A 24,207-nucleotide genomic window follows, 5' to 3' on the forward strand; every position below is an offset into this window, starting at 1 on the left:
CGAATAAGTAGTCTGGGTTGACAGGCTGGTTTAGGATGTTGTTTTGGATCTCAGGTTTGAATCCGGAGATTCGTAGCCAAGCGTGTCGGCGTAACATGACGCTGGTGTTTATTGCCCTCGCAGCTGTGTCGGCAGCATCTAGTGCGCACTTAATGGATGCGTTTGTAAGGAGTTGTCCCTCTCGGATGAGGAGCTCCGCTGCCTCTTTGTACTCGTCTGGCAGATGTTGGAGTAGTGACTCTAGTGTGTCGTAGTGTGAACGATCGTAGCGAGCCAGGAGGACCTGTGTATTGGCAATGCGCCAGATGTTTGCTGCTTGAGCTGCAATCCTCTTGCCTGAGGTCTCCAGCACCTTGGATTCTTTGTCTGGGGGAGGAGCGTCACCAGTCGTTTGTGAGTGCGCTCGTTTGCGAGCGTTAGCAACCACCATGGAGTCTAGAGGTAACTGCCCTCTAATGTACATAGGGTCCCCGGGCGCAGGTTTGTATTTCTTCTCAATCCTGGGGTTCAGCACCCGTGCCCTGGTTGTTTCCTTGAAAATTTCCTTTGCTGGCTTGAGAACACCTTTCAACATGGGCAGAGTCTTGACCGTTCTCTCAGAGGAGGCGAAAGTGTCCACCAAGAAGTCTTCCTCAACTGTGTCAGAGTGGAGTTGCACACCATGATTGGCTGCAGCACGTTCTATGAGGGCATTGAAGGCAGCAGTGTCCTCTGTGGGAGATGTTTTTGCACCGTAAAGCTGCGTGTCCTGGGTATCTGTTGTGGCACCCGGGTCTGCAGGGTCATCCCAAGCTTGATCTGGGTCCTGCTGCTCCTCAGGATCTATATCCCTAGGGTAGGTGGTCTCATCACCCATGTAGTCCTCCATTGCGTCCGTGTCGGAGGGCGTTGGAGAAAAGGACTGGGGATCCAGATAGGAGGTATGCAGGCGTTCGTATAGAACCGGTTCCGATTCTGCTGGCAGTTTCTGCTTCAGAGGGATTCTGTAAGAGTACAAGGCCTGCTCTGGTGTGACCTTCCGTTTTTGGAGCATGAGTCTGCCGGTGTCGGCGTCGATGAATTGGGACGGTGAAGGCTCAGTAGGAGTGTCTCCAGCAGATGGGGACCTTGTCTGGCGGACACGTGTTCGGATCTCGAACATCTTTGGTGCCGTGGACGGCGGTAAACCAAAAGTAATGTTGGTTGGTGCCGAAGGTGCCTTTGGAGCCTTTTTCGGGTCAGGGCCCGATGTGGACTGGAGGGCTGCCTGTTCTCTGATGCGTTGCAAGGACGCCGCAACTTGTCGCACCGAAAACGCCGAAGTGCCGAAGTGCCGATTGCTGCGCTTCTAATCTCGCTGCCCATCGATTCCGGAGAGTCTTCTTGGATCGGAATCGGGCACAAGCCATACATTTCGATTCGTCGTGATCCGGCGAGAGGCATTTGTTGCACACCGGGTGGACGTCGATATGTGGATATTTGGCGTGGCAAACAGGACACCGTTTGAATGGGGTCCTCGATTCCATCGTCGATGTAACGTCGATGATCGGATTAAACGGATCCGAAAAACTTGAAGAAGTTTGCTAAACTAAGCAAGAAAGCTGTCGATACCGAGCGGGAACAGTACCGACGAAAACTAAAGGCCTTTTGCCCTTAAACTAATTTTTCCTAACTTGAGCTAAGATAAGCACATCCGAACCCAATGGCGGAAAAAAACAATCTGAGGATGGAGAGGATGCCCATGCGCACTGTGGTCCAGGGGAGGAGTCACCTATCTCAGGATACTTCGAAGACTCTTCCAGGACAACAACGTGCAAACATCCGGACCCAACACTAGGCGGCGATCTATGCACAGATATGAATTCAGCAGCCCACATGCCTCGAACTTTACATTATTAACATAAATGAAGAGGCACTTCATATGAAAAACAAACCCCCGATAGGCAGGACAGCACCCTTCTCCAGAAACGGGATAATGAAACACAGAGCCACCCCGTGTGAATGAAGGAACCCTCCTCCTGCCCACATCGGAGACACTCCGGAGATGCGATCAGCCCCGCCCGCCACAGCCTCCTACGTGTAAAATAAACCCTGTGCAAGTATTTAAATTGAATAAGGCGTAGTCGAATGGCTATGGCTGCCCCCCGGGGCGAGGCCAGCGCCTCCATCCAGTCCGTCTCATCGAGGGGACCAACATCCCCCTCCCATTTCCGAAGGTTGGAAATCTTGCATTTACGTGTGTGGCGAACAGATCTAAGTCTGGTTGACCCCACATTTGGAAGAATGGTTGAAGAACTTGAGGATGAAGTTCCCATTTGTGTATGTGCTGTGTCTGTCGACTTAGCAGATCCACAATCTGATTGTGAACTCCTGGAAGGTGTTCTGCAAGAAGGTATATGCTTTATGGAATGGCCCATCTCCACATGCTTTGTACCAGCTGAGACAGTTGCAAAGAATGTGCGCCTTCTTGATTCTGTATGTAATACATGGCTGTCATATTGTCCATTCGGATTAGGACAGTCTTGGGATGTAGATGTACTTGGAATGATTTTAATGCTAGACATATTGCTAGTAATTCTAGGTGATTGATGTAGAGCACTTTTTGTTGAGTGGCCCACTTGCCGTAAATTGTGTGGTTTAGGAGATGGAATCCCCAGCCGGTGAGTGATGCGTCTGCTGTTAGCACTATCTATGGAACCGGCTCTAGGAACGGCCGCCCTTTGGAAAGGTTTTGAGTGTTCCACCACTGCAGAGAACGATGTGTGCGGCTGTCCACCAACGCCAGATCTGCAAGTTGTCCTTGAACCTGGTTCCACTGACATGCTAGGTATTCTTGTAAGGGGCGCATCTGAAGTCTTGCGTGAGGTATGATAAAAATGCAAGAGGCCATCATTCCTATGAGTTGCATGAATACTCTTGCTGGGAGGGAATGCTGTGGCTGAAATTTGGTGATTAGGGTTTGTATACTGGTTATCCTGGCTGGATTGGGATATGCCAGAGCTCTGGAGGTATTTAATGTGGCCCCTAGATACTGATGTATGTGGGAGGGCTGAAGATGTGACTTGGTGAGGTTTACTGTGAATCCCAAGTTGTGTAGTAGGTGTATAGTTTGATGAGTGTGATGAACACACTGGTTAAATGACTTTGCTTTTATCAGACAGTCGTCGAGGTATGGAAAGACATGGATTTGTTGTCTTCTCAAGTGTGCTGCTACTACTGCAAGGCACTTTGTGAACACCCTGGTTGCGGTGATCAGCCCGAATGGAAGGACTTTGAACTGATAGTGTTGTCTGTCCACTATGAATCTTCGATATTTCCTGTGAGCAGGGTGTATGGGAATGTGGAAGTAGGCGTCGTTGAGATCTAGTGTGGCAAGGATGTGGCCTTGTCGAAGTAGTGGGAGGACCTGCTGAAGAGTGATCATGTGAAAATGATCTGACTGTATGTAGAGATTGAGAGGTCTGAGGTCGAGTATTGGCCTTAGGGTGCCGTCCTTTTTGGGGATTAGGAAATACAGAGAGTAAACCCCTGTTCCTTGATGTTGTAAGGGAACTAATTCTAGTGCCTGCTTTTGAAGCAGTGAGAGAACCTCCTGCTTTAAGAGCATGAGATGTTCCGTGGACATTGGCCGCTGTTTGGGTGGTATGGTGGGTGGGGTTGCTGTAAGTTCCAGGCAATAACCATACAGGATAATTGGTCTTACCCACTTGTCTGTGGTGATGGAAGTCCAGACAGGTAGGAACTGTGATAGTATCCCTCTGACCTGGGGGGGAATGGTCTGGAGGGAAGTCACTGCTTATTAGTGGGGGAGGTGCGAGTGTTGTTACCTCGTCTTCTCCTTTTGTCGTCATTTCCCCTGTATCCACCTCTAAAATATCCTCTGCTGGGGGATGTTTGCATGGTGTTTTTGTAGGTAGAAGAGGCAGTGTCTGCTCCGATGTTTTTGGATGCTCCTCTATAGAAGGAGCGACTAAAGGAACCACGGGTGGATGGAGAATGTAATGCTCCCATGGACTTAGCAGTCTCTGTGTCTTTTTTCATTTTTCCGAGGGTGGAGTCTACAGCCAGTCCAAAAATTTGTTCTTGATTGAACGACTGATTGAGGATAGTTGTTTGTATCTACTGTTTGAAGCTAGAGATGCGTAGCCAGGCATGTCGTCTGAGTAACACGCTAGTGTTAATGGACCTAGAGGCGGTGTCAGCTGCGTCAAGGGTACACTTGATTGATGCATTGGTTATTAATTTGCCTTCTTGAATTAAATCATTTGCCTTGGTCTTCTATAAATGTCCTGTTTTGGGGTCTATGTGGAGAGTTTTTTGTTTTGGATCAATAGGATCCGGCCGAAAAAGTTCTTCCTCTTCGGAAACCGCTTTCGGCGCGGATTTCTTCAGGTCCGAGCGAGGTTTGGATTTCTGCTCTGAGGCCTTGGGAGGTGGTTTAGGGTCCTTCGGCTTGGCTGTGGAGGCTGAAATCTTTTTCGGTTCTAAATGTTTTGGTTTCGGATCAGATGACTTTTGTTTCGGCGTCGAGGTGCTCGGTGCCGATGTCTTTTTGGCAGTAGGCTGCACTCCCGGCTTCGGTGCCGATGGTGCCTGCGGAACACTGAGATGCGGTTTGCTCGGTCCCGAGCTACTGGAAGGCTTGTCCCCTTATCTTCGTAGCAGGGCCTGGGGCCTCTGAAGCTTGTTTTCGGTCACGACTGGGGCCAGCAGGCGAAGTCTTGACCAGGGCCTTCTTTTTTTCGGCTGGAGTTGGGGTAGGGGCAATTGTACTCACTCGTTGACCAGGAGGGATGTGGTCGTCTGAGTCGCCTGCTTCGGACACGATTTCCAGCTCCTCAGAATCCTCCTCCGGGACATCGGGGCCTTTATCGAATATGTCCACCAGTACCAGAGCTGCTTGCTGCGCCATGATGTGTCGCCGGACCCGGCGATCACAGATGGTCGTTTTAGATTTAAAAGAGGCACAGGCTTGGCAATTGTTCTCGGCGTGCTCGGGCGAGAGACACAGGTTACAGACCTTGTGGTGGTCACTGTGTGGAAATTTAGCTCCACACTGGGGGCATTTTTTAAATGGGAGTCTTTTCCATAAGCTGTAGGCCCGAACGGCGTCGATGGGCCCAGTGGCCTGGGTCGTTGACTGGAATCGAGTAGTTTAGGTGCGCGTTGCAGATCACGCAATCGAAAACAATATCGTCGAGTTTTAGATAGTTTGCGCGTCAAAAAGGTTTGGAGAAAATGGTGCTGAACCGGAGCGCAGAAGTTAGATCCGAACCCGATGGCGGAAAAAACCATTCTGAGGATGGAGTCTATGCCAATGCGCACTATCTCGTGACTACAAAAGACTCTTCCAAGACAACAACAAAGTGCAAGCATCCGAGCCCAACACCAGATGGCGATCTATGCACAGTGTACAATCTGCAGCTCATATGCCTTGAACATATGTTTTTGTCAGCACATTTAGGGTTATACATTGGTGCAAACTGTGCATCCTGTCACAGTGCTGCCAGAAGGCCTAATGCAAAACATTTAGAGATATATATATATATTTTTTTTAAACAAGTGAGCTAATGCCAACCAAAGAAATACTGCCTTGTTGGCTAGAATCCAGCAGTATCAAATATGTCTGGGTTTTCAGAGGTAATGCAGTCTGAGCAACTGGTGATTTGATATTATCATGGACCGCTAACTGTGGCAGAATCGCTGTTTGAGCATCATCTAATAATAGAGACCAAACTCAGGACTATGTGAAAAGTATAAAAACCATATATTATCAAATTCTGTATGACGTATGGAATCTAGTGGTATATGCCACACCACACTTGTCCTGACTGGCTAGCAGAAGACGCTGAACATGACGTCAGATTTATAGCATTTTCTTACCAAAATGGTAATTCCCTCCCGTCTACCTCGATCACGAACATATTCTTGCCAAGAAGTGACTCACATCTTTGTTTCCCCCGAGTCTCCTGGGCACTAGTGTGCCAGACATGTATGAGTTTTCTATGGATAATGTGTGCTAAAAGGCGATAAACCGGGTACAGGAAATTAGGGGAAAAAAAACTGAAAACAAAATTCTGATTAATGGTACTTGTGTTTTTGGTTTCAGTAATGACTTCTGGGCTACATGGAACAATATCACAACCTGATCTTTTTTTAACATCTACACATACTCAGTAGAACTCGTTGAACATGGCTGGTCAGATTTTTTGCATTTTTGTTTCCAACTATGGCAATTCTCTCCAGTCTCCTCGTGTGGGGACATATCCCTGCAAATGATTGAACCACAGCTGTGTTACCCCTCGTTTGAGTGTGGAGGTTCATCACATGCATGGGTTTTTAAAAGGGGTGATCATGAATTCACACTCTAACCCACACACAAGTAATTGTTTTGGATGGGGGAGCATGCAATGGGAATTTCTGCAGTATGCGGGCTCGGGGTCAAAGACACCCAGGAAATACTACCAACCTCAGACATTTTTTGATAAACAATTTTATTTGAATTTTTAACACACAACAGCACATCATGACACCCAGCTAGTACAACAACAATAGTCATAGCAGGTAAGATGGATACAGGCCAAATAAATATATTGATACCCTCATCTGGCGGACAGACAATGATTGAGATACAGTGGAATAAAGGCTCAGTCCAACTGTCTGTCACTTCATCCCACACCTGACCATGTTTCAAGGGACAACCTCGGTCTTGATATACGGGCAGCTCCTGCTGCGCACATCAGTCCACCTCCCGTTTCAATTGTGCTAGGATGGAAGAGGCAAGAGTATCACAGGTGAAAGGTCCACCTCCCAGCCAAGGCACATCAGTTAATTCCGCTACCACAGCAGTCTAGAATTCCTGGTTCCACGACCACACCATGTGATAGCATCGCCATTATCTGTGGAATCCCTAGGGCCATCACCTGCAGCCGTTAGCTGTATCTGACAGTTAAACCAGTTGTTAAATCAGCAGCTGAGCGGAGAGATAGTACAGAAAGGTTGGTCATCCCCAGACCTCCGTCATACGGGGCGCATTGGCAATGAGCGGAATAGACTGCCATTTTCCGAGTTCTTCTTTGGTCCTCCATGTTAGGGGCCCAAGGATGAGGGACAAAGTGAGCACAGGATGAAGCGTCACCAAGATACCCAAGTAACAAATCCTAAGATGGCGGATGGGGATGGTCCCGCCCTAGAGCCAGGGGCAACAGTACTGACTTGGTCGGATTCACCTGGAGACCTGAGACTGCCCCTAGAAGATGGAGGATGCTGAGGCAGCGGCGTCCACTCATCGCGTGGTCCAGAAGGTAAAGAAGGACATCAGCCAAATATAATGCTATAAGTTCCTCCTGCCTCTCAGTCCATCTCCATCCACGTACTTGGGCGTCACCTCGGAGCAGGTGCACCAGTGGTCCGATCGCCAGCACTAAGAGAAAAACAGACCGGGGACAGCCCTCTCTAATAGGAAATGCGTCAGAGAGTACTCCATTCACCTATACCCGTGCAGCGGAATTAGTGTTAAGTGCCAGGACGAGTCCACGAAAGTAGGGCCCAAACCCAGCTCGTAGCAGTACAAACCCTATATAAACCCAATACACTGTATCAAATGCCTTTTCTTTTTTTTTTTAAATTATTTTTATTTGCATTTTTAGCAACAAAAAACAATACAACTCATTGCCGTGTATACATGCATATTTGTGACGATACAGCTCCGCACCAACCCCCCATCAGTAATAGGGTGGCATTCCCCACTTCCGTATGCCTTAACAATATGCGCTTGACCCGCCCGCCCCTCTATCTCTCCCTTCCACGCATTTTCTAAATCACCAGTATATGTCCACATGTCCCCCAGACAGCCCAAACCTCATCCGCTTCCCGCCCGTTCCAATGAGTAGCACGACCCTACAGCGCCTGGAGCGTGTTTTGTGCTAGCCAGTGTGTGAAGGCCTCCCAAATGTCTTTAGGCCATGAGCGCATCGGCATGAGCTCCCAGTACAAAGCGAGTTGTGTTTGGCAATATACAGCGCTCTTTACCCAGTCCCTAATACTAGGCGTCGTTGCCATTGCAACTTGTCGTTTGGCCAACAGAATAAGCATCGCAGGTAACTTCCGGTGTTTGGGTTTTATCATAGGTAAGATTCCTAGTAGCGCAGCTTACGGCGTACATGGGATCAATAGGCCCGTGATTTCGCATATTATCTCCATCACCCTGGTCCAAAAGGACGCCAATGCTGGACAGTCCCACGCCATATGCAAGAAAGTAGCCCCGCGTGCATCACAGCGCCAGCAAGCATCCGTTTCTCTCAAGCCCATGCGGTGCAGCCGAACAGGAGTGCGATATGTCATATGTATATATTTGAAATGGATCAGGCGTAGCCTGTAGTTGGGGGATAAGATCTCAAGGAGTTTACAACATAGATCCCAGTGGTCATCAGAGAATTCGGCACCCAGTTCCCTGGCCCACATGACCCGCGCCGCCGGGATCACTACGGGATGGCTGCATTGCATACGCTGGTACAACCGGGATATGAGCTTGCGTCCCGACTCCACCGTTAGCAAATTTTCAAGGGCCAGTAAATCCGGCAGCGGTGTCGGAAATGTAGGAAAGAGCTTTTGGCACGTGTGGCGAAGCTGATAATAAAGGAGCGTGTCAAGCATCGTTGGAGCTTCATCCCCACAGAGCTGCTCCAGTGTGAAAAAGGTCTCCCCCGGGAACAAATCTCCCCCCGTGTGAAGGCCTCGCGCCGCAGCTCGCTCCCCAGTGCGCATATGCTGCAGCGGGGACCACATCGGATTCCCTCGTAGAGGCATCGATCTGGTATATAGAATGTCCAGCCCGGCCCTCCGCTTCAGCCCATCCCAGGCCCACCTAAGTGCATGTACCGGGTCGATTTCAGTACATCTCTGCTTATGTGGCGTATAGACAGCCACGGCGAGCGGCAACGGTGCCGCCCTATCCGTCTCTATCGCCACATGGGGCTGAAACGGTGTGGGGTGCACCCAGTAGTGTAAAAATTGTGCTTGCGCGCAGTAGGCATAGAGGGAGAAATCCGGCGCCGCCAGGCCCCCCTGTCGCTGTGGGAGAGTGAGTCTCCCATGCCACCCTCGGCTGCTCCCCCCCTCATGCCAGTTCTACCATCTGCGAGCGCACTTGGCGTAAAAAGCTAGCTGTCAGTGGCAGCGGGATGTTCACAAATAAATATAAAAACTTTGGTAGGATGACCATTTTGGCCACAGCAATTTTCCCGGCCAGCGAAAGGGGCAAGTGCTTCCAGCGGCTGACCCTCTCCTCCACCAAACGCAACACCCGTCCATAATTTTCGGACCATATTTGCTGCATATCCGTGCTTATCCAGATCCCCAGGTATCGCACTGGTCCGTCAGCCCACCTCAGCGGGCAGTCCGGGGCAAAGCGGGGCGTCCCGGTCGTCAGAGGCAGAATGACTGATTTCTCCCAATTTATGGTCACTCCCGATAGCCGGCCATATTCTACCAGCTCCCCTGTCATGGGGGAAAGATTTGCCTGCGGTTCTATCATATATAAAGTAATATCATCTGTGTACAGTGAGATGGTTAGTGCCCTTGACGAAAACCCAATGCCTCTGTCCGCATGGTGCTGCCTAATGCGGGCCGCTAAGGGTTCTGTAGCGATCGCAAACAGCAGGGGTGATAATGGGCAGCCCTGCCTCGTACCTCTTTTAATGTCAAAGGGCGCAGAGATAAGCCCGTTTACTCTAACCCGAGCAGTGATGCTGGTATACAGTAACCTGATGTATCTAATGAAAGCTTCACTTACTCCCATTCGCTGCAGCAAGGGAAACAGGAACCCCCACTCCAGGGAATCGAATGCTTTTGTGGCGTCCAGCAGCACAGCCACAGCCTTAACATGCGGGGCTAAATAGTGTAGCACCCCGAAGAGGGTTCGAAGATTGTGAGCAGTCGAGCGGCCAGGCACAAAGCCCAACTGATCTGGGCGTATCATAAGTGGCAACACCGGATGCAACCGCACTGCGAGCATTTTTGCAAAGATCTTCGCATCAGTATTGATCAAAGATAGTGGCCTATAGGAGTCGCAGCGCTGGGCATCCTTGTCAGGCTTCAAGAGGGCAATGATGACAGCCTCTCTCATCGATGCTGGGAGTATGCCTGCCTCAACCGCCTCAGCATATACTGTCAACAGTCGGGGGCCAGTATATCTGCGTACTCCTTATAAAACTGTGCCGGTAGGCCATCCGGACCAGGCGCCTTCCCGGCTGCCAAAGAGCCTATTGCGTCCCTGACATCTTCTACCGTGAAGGGCCGGTCGAAATATCCTTTTTGGTGCGCATTAAACCAAATGAGCTGTATCGTATCAAAGTAGCCAGACATCTCCGCCATCGGAGGCGCTCCCCGGGTGCAGTATAAGTCCTTGTAAAAATTCCGAAATGTAGCTAGGATTTCTGGGGGTGTATACACATGCCCACCTCCCGGTGTCATCACTGATGAGATGAAGGGGGAAGGTCGTTGTGAGCGCAGCAGATGGGCAAGCGTTTTGCCCGGGCGGTCTCCCTCCCCATATCTGCGGGCTACCGCATGTTTAGTCAAAAATGTAATCTCTCTATCTGCTTCAGTCTGGTACTCCGTAAGTTTGGCACGAGTCTCCGCCAAGGTCGCCGCCGAGAGGTCCAAGCAATACCGCACCTCCAGAGCATGTATACAGTCTTCCAGCCGCTTTAGCGCACCTCGGATGTCCTTCAAGACTTTGGCCTGCCCCGCTATGCAATGACCTCTGATCACCACCTTGAATACGTCCCACAGGGTGCCCACCGACGCCACAGTGGTATCAAATGCCTTTTCAAAAGCAATGAGAAAGGCCAGGTTGGGTGAAAGTTAATGGGGATGGGCCAGTGACACATGGAGGCATAGGATACAGTGGCATGTACTACGTGTCGGCATGAAGCCACGCTGATCTGGGTTTATGAGAGTATGGAGGACCAGCTTGAGAGCAGAAGTGGGGTGCATATCTTGACCTCACCGTAGATAAGGGAGATTGGATGATAATCAGTGCAGAAAAGTGAGAGGGGCTGTTTCTTTGGAATTACTACAATAGAAGCAGTGTCTATTTCCGAAAGAAAGGCACCCTTCTGTGCCAACTTGTAGCAAAGGGCAAGGAGCTGGGGAGTCAGGGTTTCCTGAAAGGCCACGTAATACTCCACGGGGAACCCGCCAGAATCTGAGAAGGGGACAACTGAGGGAAAGGCACTTCAGTGAGGAACTGGGAAGCAGGACCTGGGTCCACTTGGGGAGCAACTGTATACAGGTGACTGTAGTAGTGGACGAACGTGAACTAGGTCAGGGAGAGTGAGGGGAGTTACACTCAAGTCATTCACTATATTAGGCACAATCCTGTTTGCTAGTGGGAAGGAAGCCAGACAGTATAACAGCGTCCCATTTTTATTCACCCGCCACAGACTCGGACTGTTGTAGAGCATCACAGGTGTTTCGCTGCTTCTAGGGACTGAAGTCGCATCTACTGCGCGAATGAAGCTCAACTGCCGGGGCACCTCACCATGGTGGTCGGCGGCAAGACCCCTTTCCAAGCGGAGGGTGCGGGCCTCCAAATGAGTGATGTAGAGGGAGCAAGAACACTCCTCTCCTCGAACCAGTCCCTTGGCATGCCCCCCAATATTTGGATTATCGGCAGCCTAAAGGATCCAAGTTCAGCTAACAGAGCCTACATTACTTTGGAAATAAGCTTGCAGTTCGTTTCCGATGGCCTGAGTGTACGATTCGTCTTGGGTGTACCATGCATTAAGACACCACATAGGGCGCGTGCCACACCTGGGGGAGCCAAGATGAAGAATAGGAGCATGGTCTGATATGCCACAAGAAAAGATCTGGGTGGTTGATACCACTAGGCAATCTGGGACCAGCATGAAGATAAGATCAATACGAGAGTGGGTGTGGTGTGCGGCCGAAGTGTGAGTAAAATGAAGCTGCTGAGGGTTCCACACTCTCCAAGCATCACAAAGACCAAGAGTGGTGGCCTTGTCAGAGAGGGGCAGAGCCCCGGTGCGGCGTGATGCGGGGAGGGTGGTGGGGGCAGTTGTGTCTATGTCCGGGACAGGGACAGCATTGAACTGGCCTCCTATCAGTGTCTGCCCCTATGGGAGATCTAGAAGGACCCGGGATAGGTCTCGGGATAGGTCTCGGAGGAAGGTATCAAGGGCCATTGGGGCACATAAAAGCACACAAGATTAACGGTTTGGCCCTCAGCAGTCCCAGCAAGAGCAAAGTATAATCCTGAGGGTCTCTGACGTCATGAGTGACGCTCATAGCGAATGTGAGACTCAAAAGAATAGCCACCCCTTCAGCACCCCAGACAAAACCAGAATGAAAACTTTTGCCATACGCTCCGCGTGCCTGGAAGGGACAATGATTCCCCAGGAGGTGGGTTTCTTGGAGCATCAGGACCTCAGGGAGGAATCAAGTGGCGCACCCCAGTGCGTTTTACATGATCCAGTAGCCCATTACAGTGCCAGGACAACACTCGGAAGGATACCATCACTGGGGAGGGAGTGTGTGCAAGATTAGGGGGGGGATGGGGCAGAGGCGTCTTGCTCTGCCAAGGAAGACAGCTGAAGTGGGCGCCAGTGTTAAGTGACCGAGAGACTGAGCCAAGCTACTGAGGAGAGGACGTAAGTGTGTGTCCGAGTGCCGTGGAAGACAAACAAAGCATAACATGCATTAAAAACATAACAGAAAGCAATCTCCACCCCAAGAACCCCTCACCACCCCATTATTCCAACCCCAGAAGCATCTGTCACCCATGAATCAATAACTAAGACACAATACAACTTGAAATCGGGAATGGAGTGGCGGATCCCTCCGTTTTATAGGATCACTTGCAATCATGAGGCAGTCGCATACGATTGTCACAAAATACTGCCATAATACACATCACAATGAGTAGTGAGCAAGAGGTACTTCTCGTTCGCTGCAGAGCGCCCTTTACTGGAAATTTAGATGTTGGGACTTTGTGAAAAGTCTGTCAGCTATCAGCTCACTAGTCGGTGTAGAGGCTGCTGCTTGAAGGTACTCTTGATTCGATGGAAGTTCTACCAAGGTGGTGGTTACTGTGGAATGTGTTCATGACGTGGATTGATCTCGTGGGCCAGGAGACCTTGAGGATGATTTGGATCTTCTTGTGCTACGTCCTTTTCGTGAGCGGGTGTGATTCCTCTTCAGTTTAGGAGCTGCTGCTGTCTGGGTGGACTCAGAGGGCCCCTTCCCCAGATGGGAGAATCCGCTCTGACCGTCGAGTGGGCGCTCTTCTGTAAGCCATATCCGGATTCTCGAATAAATGGGATCTGTTAGCATAGACAACTCAAAGTCTGGCTGGCAACAGGAGAAGGGAGGGAGGTTGAGTGCACAGAGTTTCTGCTCGGCTGCCAAGTAAAAACAGCGCTGTTGCTGCACCTCCTTAGTGTAATCAGGAAAATATTGCACCCTGGCGTGGCTACACAGGAGGCCCAAGAGGGATCGGGCCTCATAAGATCTCGTCCCTGTCCTTGAAATTGGTAATTTGGGCAATCATGGGCCTACGTGGTGCCCCCAGCAATGGTTTGGAGTCAAGGCTCTGGTCGCTCTCTCAATCGTAAACTAGGGGGACAACAGGTCTGACGGCATCCAGAACCTGATCCATGCTTCGAGGAAGTCTGCAGCCTGTGGCGGCTCACTACCTTCCAGGATACCTACGAGGTGGATATATTTTTGCGGCAAGACTTATTCTCCGCATCTTCCACACAGCTGTGGAGCCTTGTCATGCGTGTGAGGATGCCTGGCATACAGGATTTCGGGGTGATTACATCATCCTCTACAGTGGACAGACGAGTTTCTGCCTTCATGATCCTGGCTATAGCGCTGTGCAGTTCTTGGCATAGAATGGCGACGTCTACCCGCAACTCATCGATCTTGGCTTCCACGGCGGCTTGGGAAGTCTGGATGGCATGGAGGATTGTGGTGAGGTCTACCTCCGACGTGGATGGCCTCTATGCACCGCCTCTCTCCACCGGGACCTGTAGCATATTAGTCCATGTGGGTCTGTGACGCACCGGGCGGAGAGATCGGTCTTTGCCTATTGCAACCAAGGGCCCCGATGGAACGGAACGCCCTCAGAAGGGAATCCATCCTGCTTGCCTTTGAGCAATGGCAGCACAAGAAGTCGTTCTCCAGGGGAACGCACACTGCAGTGGCTCCAGTGAGAACAGCACACTCACCCAAAAAGGGGAGGTCAACAGGCCATGTGAGCGACACATGGGTGGGCACTGGAGGGGCGTAAGCAGGATGAGGCAGGGCAGGCGCGGTAATTATAAGGCCGGCCTCTCCCCTTATCAATTCTCACCCTGAAGTAGCTCATCGCCTGCAGCGCTGGTAGGTCATGGGTCCAGAGTTCCGAGGGCTGGGCTCAGGTCAGGCAGGCCAGGTCCGCTAACACAAAAAAGGCTGCAGAAATTGGTGTGCGAGAAGAGGCACGGTCCATGAACCTCACGGACTGAGAGGGCACAAATCAAGAAAAAAGCAAGTCCAACATACAGCAATTCCAGGCAGGGGGCCCATGAATACTCGGTGTCAGGGCCCAAGTGCATTGGGTCTGCCCCACAATCCCTTAAAAGCGGACACAGGTCACCAAATCACTGTCCCTGTTCCCCCAATCAATGATCCAAATGGTGCTCCAGTACTGCGGCAAGGGGCGGGGGGCCAAAAAGCACTCACCCAGGGCTACAATGACAACTACAGGGGGCACCCCCACCAGTCTATCCTCCAGGGCCAGTGGTGATATTAGATAGGGGGCGCTCGTCTCAGCCAGATAAGTGTGTTAAGAGGGGCACTCCTAGGATCTCAGGGCAATATAAATGGAGGGCACAGACAAGTTCTCTTGCCCTTCAAGGAGATGAGGCCACTTGGAGCAGACGCCAAAAGGCGTGCATGCCAGGAGCAGGGGTTTGCCTCGCCTTTGATGCGTTGAGGACCCACTTTGCAGGGGGCTTTGACGGAGGCCGCAGGAGCTCAGGGTTAAGGCAAGAGGTATCGCCCGGGCCAGACTGGCTGTGTAGTCGGGTGCAGGGCCCTGCTGCTCTCTTGGTTATCCTCTGACCGCCGTTGAAGGAGGCAGGTCCACTGAGGAGGAATCTGGCGGTCGGCCCTTTGGCTCTCGGTACCAACTGCACGGGGTCTTGATCTCGACTGCCCGGCGCACCACAGTTCAGGCGGTGAGCACCGGAAGGGCTGGGCAGCCTCAGCAGGATGTAATGGGGGTCCCCTGGTTCACCGCCACCCTCAGCCACATAGCTCCCAATCTCAGACATCCATAAACCGCAGAGATCCAGCGAAATCCAAGGTGATGTGACTGGCTGATCATAGCATTTTTGATTACACAGAATGTACTGAAAATTTCAAAGTACGGATAAAAAAATATTCACAATTTCTTGATTTCCTGTAACAGAAAACTCCAGAACTTCTGACAAAAGATAAATGTCCCACCATCCAACGTTGCCACACGTCTCCAAACGAAAACAGTACCCCGCATGTGTGAGTGGTCCTATTGCACAGGACAGAAATAGTCCAAAGCTTTAACTGTGTGAAGACCACACCGACAGTACACGGACTTTGCAAGTTCATTTTTGGCCTCTGCTTATTGATTATGACAGGCCCACCCACTCGAGGTTCTGATCTTTTTGAGGGTAAAAGTGTGGAAACAACGGGTAATAGGACTTCTGCTGTTCATCACAAATTGCAGAACTTTATGGCACAGAAATAAGAGAAATTCTGGATTTGAACTAAAACTGTATATTTGCAGGGCATTTGGGTGGGCAAAACTGGTGGAATCCATACCACCCAGGTCCTCTGATGTTTAGTTTTCAGAAATGTCAGAGAGGATGTAAGTTTTACCTTAGTAGTGGCTGACCCCGGGCCCAAATATCTCAATCAACCGCTGTGAGAAAGTGGCTCTGTATATACTGTTCCCAAATAGGGACAGGGTGTATAGAGTCCACAGTCCCCAGAGGTTTGGCAGAGGATAAAGTCAGATATAACCTTACTCTCTAAAGTGGTAGCTTGGTCGAGCAGTAAGGCAGTATCAGAGGACAGTGTAAAGCATTTGTTGCACACACTCAGTCAGGAAATGGTCTCACACACTCAATAACTGAACTCTAGGCCAATGGTTTATATATATAAAAAAATATATGCTCGTTTTATTTTAGAACCAACAATAGGTATTAAAATATACTTTCTCAGAATGAGATGCTTTATATAAATACTTTTGCAATGTGCAATTGGCTTTTGTAGAAAGTTACAAGAGGATGCAATAGGCAACACAATTTTAAACACAATAATGCATTGAGTTCAATGGAAGTTTCAAGTTATTTGCAATAGATTACTTTTTGGATTACTTTTGGAATTCCAGGACTGGATCCTAGATTCAGTTCTGGGACAGTACTTAGAAACAAGTGAAAAAAGTCGACTTAATTACTGTGATGATTTTTAGACAATATTTTGCTATTTTAAAAGTTGATACAGAAAATATTTCATAGAAAACAGTCAATGATTACCTATGGCAGAAAATTCAAGTTGCAGGTATAGTATGTTCTCGTTACTTTTGTAATCCAGTACTGGGTGCCTAGACTCATTACTGAGACCTTTATCCAAAACAGGCAAGTAATTACGTTTTCAGAAATTATCCGATTTTTAAAGAATATTTAAAGTTTGCATAAATTGACAGAAGAAATTTCACAGAAAAACAGCCAATTATTTTCTATGGGAGAAAATTGGGTTACTGGTAAGTACAGTTGTAAGTATTTTTCAGAGTCAGTGCTGGGCACAAAGATCCAGCACTGGGAGCTCACCTAATAGCAGGTGAGTATTTTCGTTTTCGTTACTCGGCTGATTTTTGGTGAATATTTAAAATTTTGAAAAGTGCACACTTAGAAGAAATTTCAGGGAAAACCAGTCAATGTTACCCTATGGAGAAAATTGAGTTATCGGTTTAAAGGTAAGTACTCGACTAGCAGAGTTAAGGTTCTGGACATAGACTCAGGGGTCTCCCAGGGTCAGGTAGGTACAGTTGTTTCACCCTCAGCGGCACAAGGGCGGCCGGGTGCAGAGAGAGTTAGGCCCAGTGTTATCCTATGAGAGGTAGGAGAGGCTTTGGTTGGTGGCTGCTGACTAGCAGGCCACATGGCTGTGGGAGCAGGGCTCCTGGTCACTTACTCAGGGCAAGTGGGGAAGTAGATCGGTGTAGAGGTTGCACTGCCAGGGCCACTCGGGCGGCTGGGTGCAGGGTGCGTTTGAGCCTTCGGGTGCTCAATTGATTTCAATGGGAAAGTCCCGGTTTAGAAGAAGACTGCAAGCTCGGGGACGAAGATTCTTCAGGTGCCACCACCACTTCGAGAGGTAAGTTGGGTAGTTGAAGGATAGGTAGGTACCCCGGGATTGGGCACAGGGGGCCGTGGGGCGCCGGGGTGCCTTTTGGTGTCGGGAAATCTTACCCTCTGTTGATCGCGGTTGGGGGGGGGTGCACCTGGTTCTGAGTCTGCAGGCTTCTTCAGAAGTGTCGAGGGAGGTCCTTGGGTGCCGGACTCGGGGTCACAGTCGCTGTGGGGTCGTCCTCGTGGTCTTTGTTCACTTCGGCACAGGCCAGGCTTGGCGGGTGCAGAGTGCTGGGTTCGCGGTTCCGGGCTGCTGCCAGGGATTAGAAGTAGATTTTGAGTAGAGCCTCTACTCATGGGAGTCCCAGGGGGCTTAGAGTCAAAAGGTAGCCAGGTCCTCCGGGGTTTGTGAGGTTGCTGGCCACAAGAGATGCCGGGTTGGAGTAGGAGCAGGTTCAAGGGTCGACAGGCCGGTAGGGCTGGGGCCAAAGCAGTTGGTGTCTTGCTCTTCTTAGCAGCTGCAGGGCAGGTTTTCTTTCTTCTAGCTCTTCTTCGGATTTCAGAATCTGGAATATGGGGAAGGAAGGTTCAGGGTGTCCCTAAATACTAGATTTAGGGGTGTTACAGGTAGGTGAAGGGCAGGGACCAATGGGTCCCTGTCCTGGGGTGACTTTGTGTTTTCTTGTACCCAGACACCCAGCCTGCAAGGGCAGTGTGTGTGTAAGGGTACAGGGCCTCTAAGGGTGGCACAATGAGTGCTGCAGCCCTTAGAGGCCTTCCCTGGTCACAAGGCCCTGGGTACCTAGGGTACCATTTACCAGGGGCTGACATGTGGCCAGGGTTTGCCAATTTGTGTTTTGTGTTTGGGAAGGAACATAGGCCCTGGACACCTGATTGGCAGAAGTCCAGGGCACACTCAGTCAAAGTACATTTAGCAATTCAGCAAAAAGTGGGGGCATACCATGCAAGAAAGATGGCACTTTTTTCACAACCGCACCCAACAAATCACATAATTCCAAGCTTCATTTCTGCCCTTTCCAGGGTCACATTCTATTCTTAGTCCTTTCCTTCCCTGGATGATAGGAAGGTACAAGTTTAATTGGGAGAAGTATGAGAATGTAAAGTGTTATTAAATGTACTACTACCTATTGAATTTCCCTCCATTTCTGGCTTTGTACTGTATGTCTGTGTCCACAAAAACACTTTTTCAAAACACTATCAGAATTACCGGCATTGTGGGGCCGGAATTCAGAGTGGTTGAATGACACTCTAAACTACATAGGTTTCATTTAACAACAAATTATATTTAGTTTTCATTATCAAGTAATGCATTATCAGTACACGGTGAAAAAAAGACTGTATACCACAGCTCTATTGCTGTCCCTGGATATCACAGGCTTTTAAACAAACTACCAACCTGAGAAATCACCAACCCACAATTTTGTGCCTCAGTAAAGAGGCAGAGACTATTATAACTATGGCTATTCACATTAATAAATAAAACCACCTGTGGCTTGGGAATGTTTTCACTCAACTTTTGTTCTCTATTCGACCTCTCTCCCACACCCACACACAATGAGCTGGAACATGGTACAACATCACCAGAGATCTCATCAATAGACAGCAAGACACAGGATTACGTGATCAGAGTAGGAACAAATCTCCAAAATCTAATGACCTAGACAGACCCAATGTTGAGTGGAGTCTTGAGGGTATTCTTACGTCATCCTTCTCCAGCATCCGCAATATATTCTTGGTCTCTTCCTCCGTTTCTCGTTTCTCTTTCTTTATATTAATGATGTGGGAGGGTCCTAGGTCTGTCATATCAACAGAACTGTCCCAGTTGCCTGTAGAAGAAAAGTGGAGTACATATGAACACAGGTCCAACCTAAATTCAGTCTATTCGCTAATCATCATCAAAAGCCAACACAACTTGGCCAAAAGTGCTCTGGTCTTATCTATCATAGAAAGTACTAGGCTTACTATCACAACACAAATTGTCTGCTAGGTCATCCCAGAGAGTCCCAGTGCTATAACTCAACTCCTGTACAGAGTGCAATAGATGGTACTAAGAAACTCCTACGTAACTATATATTTCAATAGCGGTTATATCATACTCTATGGATGTTGGGGAAGCTGGACCAGTGACCAAACAACTCAAATTATATACAAATACAATACGTTTATTATATCAAAAAACAATAAATAAATATTGATGTTTCATTCAGATACAAAATATACTTTATAATTCTTTTAAAATATATCATCCACACTGTTAATCATGCATATCTCAACCATTCAATAATACATCCCCATTCAGTCTTCCATATACCATATTCCACTTGCTCCTGCCCCGTTCCAGCGCGGATGGTGCAGTTTGTTGTGGAGGGCAAGGTGACCTGGATACACTTTGATCCACTTCCGGTTTAGGGGACAGCTGGTTTGCCTACGCGAGACTCCTGACTCACTGCTAAATAAGCAGCATCCCGGAGCGGACGCGCCGAAGGAGCTCCAAAGACAAGCCCGTCTGCACCCGTCCACGCCTGGAACGGGCCCAGGGCCACAACCCCTGTCCGTTATGCACCAACGATGGGGCCTAGATTGATCTATACTAAAGATACTCTTCAGAGCCTCAACACACCCATGAAAGATCTTTGCCAGCAGCTTGATCCATTGAAGGAACCTAAGCTTTGTACATACTAGAACTCCGACTTCCTCTTCACCAAAACAAAAGGTTATCCGAGCACGAAACAAGATCTACACCTGCAAACACCTCCACATAAGTTGTTCCTAGGTCTGCTCTTGAACACTCGCTCTCTAATCAAACACAATATTGAATTTGCAGAGTTGCTTACAGCGCACAATATAGATGTGTCTTTTGTTACTGAAACATGGGCAGACTGCACCTTTGATCTTGAGCTGTCCCTAGCCATCCCCCAAGGCTACATATTAATCAGAAATGATAGACAGGACAAGCGGGGAGGTGGCTTAGTAATCATTTTCAAGGATACAATGTTGATAAAAAGCTCCCCAACAGGAAGCTGTCCTGACTGTGAATTGCTCTCCTTTAGAATTATTCTAAGTGACAACTATACATTTAATGGTACATTACTATATAGACCCCCTGGGCGAAAAACAAATTTGACGAAATAATTAGTCATATCATCGAATCTAGCACCGATTCACAGGAGTTCTCCATTTTAGGTGATTATAATTACCACCTAGAAAATGCAAACGACCAATATACAGCTTCTCTTTTAGAGCTGATGGCCAGTGCTTCGATGCAACACTTGGTTAAGCACTCAACTCACGAGGCCAGTCACACTCTAGATGGAATTTTTACATCATATTCCCAACTAAAAGTACAGGAGGTTTTGCCAATCCCATGGTCAGACCACACCACCTACAGGATATTTAAAGGGCGAAATTGGAAGAATATTTACCCGCAGCAGATGCAAAGCACTAGCATCCTCCAAACCAAACCTAATGTCTGAAGTAAACTTGGCAACTGATAGCTTCACCAACTGGGTTGAAGCGGCAGTAAATACTCTAGCTCCAGAAAAAACCTTCACTGGTAAACGCATGATGAAATCAGAACCCTGGTTCTGTGACACTACGTATCCAGAAGCAACTCTGTAGAAAAGCAGAGAGACGCTGGAGAAAAAAATCATACGGAAGTCGAGAAAATTTTATAAACACAATCTTTGAGCACATATTAAAAAAATTATCCCGGACAAGAAAAGTTGCTACTTCACAGAGAAAATCTGGCAGGCAGGCAACTCTAGTAAAATACTTTTTTTGACCTTTAAGGAATTAGTAATACTACCGGCTCCTCCAATAGAGGACAGCAGTGTGGCATTCTGCAACCAACTTGCAGGGTTTTTGTAGGGACAAAGTGCAGTCCATCTTCGATTCCCTCACAGAGAAGGGTACTGACCCCCCAGTGGACACCTCCACTACATCGCCTTTAAGACCTGTCCATGGTCTGGATTCCTTTGTTTCACCTAATGCAGAACAGATATCACATAGTCAGAGCAGTTAAATCTGGAGCACCATCAGACCCATGCCCCCCTAAAATATTCCAACTGGCATCTGATGCAATTAGTGAGCAACTCAGTCTACTTTTCAAAGAGAATATCAGTTCTGGCGTTTTCCCAAATGTGTGGAAAACGGTCTCAATTCTTCCCCGATTAAAAAAAACAAATTTGGATCCCAGTGACCACAACAATTATAGACCTATTGCGAGGATCCCCTTTCCGGCTAAGGTCCGGGATCAGATCCTAAACTCCCAACTCACCGCCTTTGTGTCCTCTGAAGACCTGCTGGATCCCTCACAATATGGTGTCCGTCAAGGGCACGGCACGGAGACTACCCTGGTTATGGCAGCAGAAGAGCTTTGTACCACGCTGGACTTGGGTGCAAGGGCCACCTTGATCCTATTGGATCTATCGGCGGCTTTTGACACTGTGAACCATGACATTCTTATCAAAAGGCTCCAAAAGGTAGGAGCTAAGAACTCTGCTCTAAGTCTGATCAAATCCTATTCAAACAACAGGCTGCAATTTGTTGAGGTTGGCGATTCCTGTTCAGAACAGTTCACACTTCCATGTGGGGTGCCGCAGGGCTCCTCACCAAGTCATACTTTGTTCAATCTATATGTGACCCCCTTAGCTGATGTCCTTAGGCAGTTTGGCTTTTCTCTGGTTTCCTACGCGGACGACACCCAGATTGTGGTGTCCATCTCAAGCAATCTGGAGGAAACAGCTGCTCGCTTTAATCAATGTATGTCCCATGTAGACCATTGGATGAGCGAAAACTGCCTAAAGCTTAATGGAAGTAAAACCGGTATTCTCCTGTTGGGATCCGATACCTCCTTTTGGTCACAGAACTGGTGGCCTCTGGACAGGGGAACTCTTCCTACTCCAGTGCATAAGGTCAAGAATCTAGGCATCATCTTTGACGACAGACTTAGCTTTCAACATCAAATCAATAAGGTCGCCTCTCAGGTTTATCTAACACTGAAGTCAATCCGGAAAGTGAGAGCCTTCATCCACCCAAACGACGTAAAAACACTGGTGACGAGCTTAGCAATGGCCAGACTGGACTACGGAAATGCCCTTTACTTGGACCTTCAGAAACAGCACATGCTTAAACTTCAGCGGGTGCAAAATGCTGCCGCCAGAATGTTGCTGAATATTCCCAAGTTCCAGTCCGTTTCTCAAGGCCTAAAAGGACTCAACTGGCTCTCGGTAAAAGAGGACAGAATTTAAAATCTCTATGTCTAGCGTATAAAGCTGTGCATGGTACAGGACCTGCGTACCTGAAACAGCACTTTTCATGGTATCATCCTTGTAGAATGCTACGCTCAGCTTAGAGCAAACTTCTCCAGATTCCCAAATTTAGGAAAGTTCGCTGGGGAGGAAGCAGCTTCATCCTGAACACCATAAAATTGTGGAACATGCTCCCTCTAGCCATTAAAAACCTCTCTCTTTCAGAAAAGCACTGAAAACTTGGCTTTTTTCAAATTAATTCCTACCTCCTTTTTCATAATGCTGGCAGACTCCTCCGATGCAGCGCCTAGGCGCCCCCGGGCATTGGAGCGCTATATAAATCTCAAAATCAATCAAATATACAACAGTGCATCAACCACTATGTGGTATCTTGCTATCCGTCCATGGATACAACATGCCTTTCTTTGTTATCATTTAGAAAATGATAGAGGCTTAAACGGCTGGTAATCAATAGCAACACAGTTTCTTATATATAAGTTTGTAATCCAGAATCAAAATGTGTTCAATGTGGTGAATTGACAGTCACTGTACATAATATTAGTTTTTCTACTATTGACAGTTATAAGACTGCTAGGGTTGTATAATTTATTCAATTTTCTGTAACATAGCAGAGGACCGACATCCAGGTTCACTGAGGAGGATGAGGATGAAGCCCCGCAATGAACCGCTGAATGGTAGAATCCGCAGGGGCATGAAACAAAAGAGTACCATCGCAAGGGAGGTCAACTTGACGCGCCCTAACATTCTCAGGGAAAACACTATCCTTCAGCCAAGCATGGCGACGGAGAGCCACTGAAGAAGCCATGGTGCGACCAAGCGCCTCAGAGACATCCAGAGCCGAGCGAAGAATAAACACCGCCAGCTCCCCGCCATCCAACACATGGTGCAGCAGATCAGCGCAGGCACCCTCATGAGAATTGCAAGACAGAAGGGACTCCGCTGAATCCCACAAGCAAGAAGTGGCTCTGGCCAACACACAAAGCGTGTTGAGCGCCCGCAAGGCAGCACTGGAGGAGGCGAAGATGTTGCGCCCCCATGAATCTATCCACCGGGCCTCCCGTGACGGAGGAGACAACACCAAGGATCATGCGGAGCAGGACGGTGGTGGTGCAAGAGCGGCTGGGGCACCGGGCCCCCCGTGGCAGGATGCCCCCAGGCCCCCAAGAGAGAATTATGGAGCAAAGCTTCAAAGGGAAGAAGCAGCTCCCGTCCACCAGAGCCCTGATGGAGAACCTCAAGCAAATGAACCGCGGGGAAATGGGCAGCTGGGTCGCCCATGCGCAAAATACCCGCGGCTGAGGAGACAGCCCGGGCGAAGGCAGCACTCGCCTCTGTAGGGCAACGCGGTGGGGAGAGCAATTTCTCCATGGGCGGCGGCTGTGAGCTAAGCCAGCCGTCCCCCAGCCCAACCGGAGGAAGAAAAGGCCAAGCTCGGAATGAGGGGGGGGGGGGGGGGGAAGGTTGACAGACGAGTGGGGAACCTGAGGCGCCTCTGGGGAAGACTGTGGGCGCGGGGACGGCGAAGAGCCCTCCTT

At 49.0% G+C, this 24,207-nt stretch overlaps 1 protein-coding gene across 2 annotated transcripts in view; it reads right to left on the reverse strand.

The window, feature by feature from the left end:
- POLR3D (RNA polymerase III subunit D) overlaps positions 1-24,207 on the reverse strand; it is a 138,038-nt gene that overhangs the window by 33,633 nt on the left and 80,198 nt on the right. For both annotated transcript variants that reach the window (XM_085633779.1, XM_085633780.1), the window contains exon 6: positions 19,104-19,228. In XM_085633779.1, the coding sequence (XP_085489905.1) occupies positions 19,104-19,228 (125 nt within the window). The remainder of the gene's footprint in view (positions 1-19,103; positions 19,229-24,207) is intronic.

This window comes from Triturus cristatus, chromosome 11 (assembly GCF_964204655.1).
Source record: "Triturus cristatus chromosome 11, aTriCri1.1, whole genome shotgun sequence".
Classification (NCBI taxonomy): domain Eukaryota; kingdom Metazoa; phylum Chordata; class Amphibia; order Caudata; family Salamandridae; genus Triturus; species Triturus cristatus.